Raw genomic sequence first — 6,081 nt, forward strand, 5'->3', positions numbered from 1 at the left:
TCACACCAGGTTGGGTTCTCAACGGAACACCCACACCAGCGAATACGACCGCACCTACTGTGAAGGAGAAAGTGCCAGTGTATTTACCAGGTTACAACCAAATTATAACAAAAGTAGACCCCGCGCGGTCTACAATCCTAAGGCTAAGCATAATTATGATCTGATTTATCGCCTTACTGAGGCGGCGGTGAATTCAAAATTTACAAGTGAAATAGCTCTGGCTCCGCTAGAGAACGCAAAAACTCCCGTCTAACGTGGGCAAATTCAACGGAATGACAGACCCTGACGATCATCTGCGAGTTTTCACAAGCGCAGGGCTGGTAGGAGGCTGGACCCTACCAATGTGGTGCCACCTTTTTGTTCAAACCCTTACCGGCGCTGCAAGGATCTGGTTTGATAACTTGCCCATTGGGAAAATCGTGTCATGGCGCGAGAAGTTTCTAGTTCATTTCAGCAACAAAGGCGATCCATCTGCGACACAGCTGATGTGATGAACATCTGGCGTCATGACGATGAAAGTCTGGAAGACTTCATCACCCGATATAACAAAGAGGTACTCGAGATCGGGGACGTCCATGAGCAGCTGATTCGCGCCCAATCCAAATATACAGTCAGGTGCAATGATATGATTAAAGTCCTATCCGGGACAGAAGGACTCCCGAAGAGCTGGGAAAAAGTGATGGCAGCGGCTAAGGTCTACGCCCAAACAGAAAAAAATCTCACCACGCACAATCGACCCTTAGATTTAGGCTCAAGTGGAGGAAGGAAATTTAAGAAAGGATGGCGCGATTCTAACTCAGGGAATTATTCATCCGAGGATGCTCGAGCCACAATCAATAAACTTGCCGCGCAGAGAGAAACCAAACAGGAGAACAGGGAGAAACAATGGACTCCCTTAACCAAAACTCCCGCAGAAGTTTTAAGCATAGAGGATTATCAGTTTAAGCCTCCACCACCCATGAAGAACAAACATGGTCAAGACCCAACTCAGTATTGTGATTACCACAAGGACAGTGGTCATACCACCAATAATTGCATCTCCTTGCGAACCGAGATAGAAAAAGCACTTAAAAGTGGTGAGCTCACTCACCTACTACAAAACATGCGCAAGGAAATCAAACAAATCACCCGGGGCGAAGAAGGCCCGAGCAAGAAAGCGAAAAATTAAGGAAGTACCTCTATTATCTCCTCGCAGAATGTGTCACAGCCCCCGATCCCAAATCCCCGGGAACGGGAGGCCGCGAGCCAGTATCGGTGGTATCACACTGTATTCTAATTTGGCAGCAGAAATTTTCATCAGGACCGTAGTTAGGAAATATTTTATCAGAGTAAAACCACCATATTTTCATAATATTAAACACATGGGATAAAACCCAAGTTTGCAGTACACACATTTTCACAGGAATAAATCCTATTTTATTTAATAAAAACATCTATTTTATTTTAGGTAACTTTATAGCCACTTTTCCAAGCCTTCAGTGCTCTCCAGCTGGCTTTTATTGGCTTCACACTAAGTTACCTGAAACACGTGTTTAAAACATTTTATCAGCAAGAAATACTGGTGAGTGGATCCCAGTTTAATCAAGAAACATTTTATCGATTAACACAGTATTAAGAGCGATCACATTGTTTATTTCTACACAATTACTCATTCCGCACTGTCAATCCTGACTTGTGGGTCATATTACACATTGGCTAACTCTTCGTCCAATGGTAACGTATTGTCATCCCGACTTACTACTCACAGTGTAGTAAATTTTGTATACAAAACCCCAACATACCGGCAGTAATTGAAGAATTACAAAGACTCAATCACCGCTTAATCGCATTGCAAAACATTTAAGGTTTTATAAAATATTACAAAATGGGTAACAAAAAGAGGATAAACTCACATTGCTATTATAGGGCTTTCCTTTGTGATTCCCTGGTTATAATCTAAGTAATAAACAATGCACACGTGTTAGTATAATAACCCATTTTAACATTAGTAATACTCTCCCCGAGACGGCATTCAAACGACTACGTCGGGCAGAACCACGACAGCCGTTACGGAACCCTAGATCAATCGGGCAGAGTATCTAATACGTATCCAGGGTTATGATACTTACAACGAGGCAGAGCTTCGCTTAATTAGGGGGGATATAATACCCGCGTATTACTTCTAGTACTTCAGAATTCGTTTAGAAAGAAAAAGAAATGAACGAGGAATACTGAAACCCGATGCCTGCTTATATAGGTGCTGATTCTGGTTCCCACGCGACATGCGTAAATGTAGGCGAAGGCCTACGCGGCCCGCGTCAACCCTGGGTCAACGCTGTAGCTTTGCTGGGTCAGCACTAGACTCGCCACGATGATGACACGTGTCATCACCGGGCTGCGCCACAACTTCGATCTCTCGCGGCCCGCGTTAACTTAACGGGGTCTTACGCGGCCCGCTTGAACTTAAGAAAATTAAAGGAATCAGGTATCAACCTTCATACCGCCCGCGTAAGGATTGGGGTGGGTCTACGCGGCCCGCCTCAACTTACTATTTCTTGTTTTTTTTATTTATTTTTAATACTATATTATAATTCGGGCTCGGTTTTTACATATGGGATGTATTTTAGAAAGTGTAGGGTGTCAAGGGTGTTTTAGGAGGGTTGATATATTTTGAGTATAACTCCTGGGTTATTTAATAAAATATATATAGTGCACTCACATTAAGTATAATGACCCAATTCTACTTTATCCCTACGTCACGAGACAGAACCCCAACGAATTTAGGCAGAGCCTTGACATACGTTACGGGGCCCTACGTCAGTCGGACAGGTAGTGATCAGGGGCTAAAACACTTAAAACGGGACAGAGTTTTATCATTATTATTATTATTATTATTATTATAGGTGAATACTAAAAAAAGAAAATATACGAAGACATAAAGAGAGCGATGAGAAAAGAAGGTACAAAAGCAAATGCATAGGGTGATCCTATTTATATTGGTTTGATAACTTGGACACCAAGTTGATTTAATTGTTTTTGTACGGAATCTTCCACGTACATTACATTGTCCCTTTTGAAATATTAGTTTAAAGTTTAATATTATTTTATTTTATTATTTTATTCAAAGTTGGGTTTTTAATTTCCATTTTGATTATTATTATTAATATTAATATTTTATTAAAAGTTACGTTTACTTTATTGTAAACGAAATTTTGATTATTATTATTATTTTATTAATATATTATAATTAATTCAGCTGTTTCACTTATTTGGCGCGTATAACTTCTAAAATATGACGTTTTATAAAATAATAAACATGTCATTAGAACGAGAATAATTTTATCTACAATTTGAACCAAGTTTCATTAAAATAGAGTAGGTTCAAATATAATGTATTTTTATAATTTAATTATCAAACGGTTCCTATGCTTGCTCAAAATACCTCATATTTCCATTGGTTAACTTTACCCATGATGCCTCCTTTTAATAACATAAGTATTTATATATTTTATATAAATAAAATTTTGGGAATGTTACAGAATGGAAAAAACAGTACAGTTTACCAGTTTAAGCAGGAAATAAAGTGTAAGTTAAGTCCCATGTATTTATCTTAATAGACTTTGTAACGGCCTCTGCGCCTTATCCCGAAATAAACAACAAAGTTTCTATTATTCTTGTGTTCTTTCTTACAAAGTGCATGCAATTTCTTTTGGTAAGCACAAAAACATTATGGTAAATACAATACAAGTCTCATGAGCGGTCAGTGATTACATCACACAAGACCATACGTTCACACATGAGCTTCATACCACCTTTATTCGCCTTACCTGATCAAAGTAATTGTACCCATGCAAGATATTGTAAAAATAAAACACACAAATACTATTTCTGGCGCACCAATACGCCTTCGAAAATTATCAAACACGACAGTGTTTTAATACATGTTACTTGCGCGGCAGCGCATTAACAGAAAAGGGATACACGTCCCAGAAAGACAGAAAATTGTCCAGTACAATTACAAAGGAAACCTATGCTAGATCTTCGTCTTCATCTGGGAAGATTTCTTTTAGTTGCGCCACGTGATCTTCCGAATAGTGAATCTTAGTAGAATCATAGGGGAAAAGAGTTCTTGTAAGTATAGCTAGTCATGTTTACTCTTTATCTTCTCAAGAGCTCTTAATAAAGGTAAAACGATTCTCTATAAGTTTTTTGATGTTTTGTGTCTTAGCACAACTTTTGGTTACAGGCTTCCTAATGCATTAATAATTGCAAAGGGAAATTTTATACTTTCCATGGCGTTCCAACTTATAGGGTTCCCGTCGTTCATCTTGTCGTACGAGTTTCGAGACTGATGATTAAACGAAATAGTGTTTGATATCGGAATTATAGACGTATACGGGAGATTCTTAATAACCAAATTATCATTGACACATTTGTTCGTGATTTATCCCTAATTGTCAATCAATATGATCTTCGGATTTCCTCATAGATATACAAATCTATATAATCATATATTTCACATACTGTAATATACACATTCTTCATAAGATCAATGTATTTAACATATTCATATTTCCAAAAACATATCAGACATCAAGTCATGGTACTATTTAGGGAATTTTATTATCATAACATATACCCCATCTCACCCGGTCTCGCCGGAGAGGTACCCCCATCTCACCCGGACAAGCTGGAGTGTATACCACATCATACCCAGACTTGCCGGAGAGGTAGTTATCATTGTATTTCCCTTAAATAGAATTTTCTCAAATAATGATTTCAGAAGTACATCATTTATTATGGCTTGTATCAAGAAATAAGGAAATTAGTATTCTCATAATGGATTATATTCTAGAACCGAGTAGTATCAATAAACAAGAAATAATAGTGGCCAGTTGTTATCGCTTTTTTATCATACTTGCACTGTTCTAGTCATCATCCTCACGGGATACCAATAACCATCACACTTTATCTATGCAAGTAATTGGCTTATCTCAAAGCTTTATACTAAGGCATCTCCTTAGGTTCAAGTCTAAATACTGTCCTGGTTGTTACCAGTGAATATCAAAATCCCAACTTTTTTATTTATGCATATAAAATCTTAGATCCCGTTACAAGGAATATTTCATTGAGACAAATGTCATTTTAAAACATAGTAGGTTTCATGGTTTATTCTTATAATAACTTCATATTTTCATATGAAATACCAATGACATTTTCTCTTATGTTTATCTTCAAAAGATATTTGATTATTATATTGTGTGTATCATCAAGAGATTCTATTATGTATATGCATATATATGTATAAAATTTCAACTCTCTAGTTAATATTAACTTACGGGATATATACACACATATATAAAATAATAACTATACATCCGATGGCATCAATCATCAAGTTTATTTCCATGACTTTATTTTATCCTTTGATAAAAGTAGTATATTGAAATAAACTTCTGTTTTAAATTTATTAAGCATAATATTTTGAAATTTAAGGATGGATAAATAAAAGATTTAAAGAAATGAATTACTCAAAATATGAACTTTCTGGGCTCATGGGAATAAATTTATTTTTAACTAGTGGGTTGAACCATAAAGTATCAAAACTTAACTATCAATTTATTGTATATTATATATTATATTATTTATTCAAAGAAGTACTTTTGGTAAGTAATACAGAGTTTGATGTTTCTAAAATTGATTCTAAATATATATTGAGTAATATACATGTATTTAGAAATTGTATGTATATCCCATACAATAGTAATAGAAATTTTATTTAAAGATTTACAATATTAAAATTGTAATCTGATTTTTAAATAAAGTTATATAAAAGACAACTGTATTAGATACACAATTGGGTCAATCATATTTATGTGGGATATCTATTTTAAATTTTAATTTTGAAAGTGAAACAAAACTAGAATTTTCAGGGAATTTTCAATGTGCCAGTTAAAATAAATAATTAAGTAAATAAATAGAATACTTAAATTATTAATTTAAGTAGAGTAGGAAAAAGGGATTTTCATGTTGTAATATCTCTTACTTTTAAAATTATTTATTCTCTTATATATATACCGATTGTATAAATCATTAGATCCA

At 35.4% G+C, this 6,081-nt stretch overlaps 1 protein-coding gene across 1 annotated transcript; it reads left to right on the plus strand.

Annotated features, from left to right (window-relative positions):
- Positions 1–424: 424 nt before the first annotated feature.
- Positions 425–1,168, plus strand: LOC110880596. Its single transcript, XM_022129092.1, has one exon. The coding sequence runs from the start codon at positions 425–427 to the stop codon at positions 1,166–1,168; it is 744 nt and encodes a 247-aa protein (XP_021984784.1).
- The last annotated feature ends 4,913 nt before the right edge of the window (positions 1,169–6,081 follow it).

The sequence above is a fragment of the Helianthus annuus genome, chromosome 10, assembly GCF_002127325.2.
Source record: "Helianthus annuus cultivar XRQ/B chromosome 10, HanXRQr2.0-SUNRISE, whole genome shotgun sequence".
Lineage (NCBI taxonomy): Eukaryota > Viridiplantae > Streptophyta > Magnoliopsida > Asterales > Asteraceae > Helianthus > Helianthus annuus.

Excerpts from the sequence above, each read along its gene's own strand:
- LOC110880596 (XM_022129092.1), top strand. The coding sequence starts at position 425 with ATGGCGCGAGAAGTTTCTAGTTCATTTCAGCAACAAAGGCGATCCATC.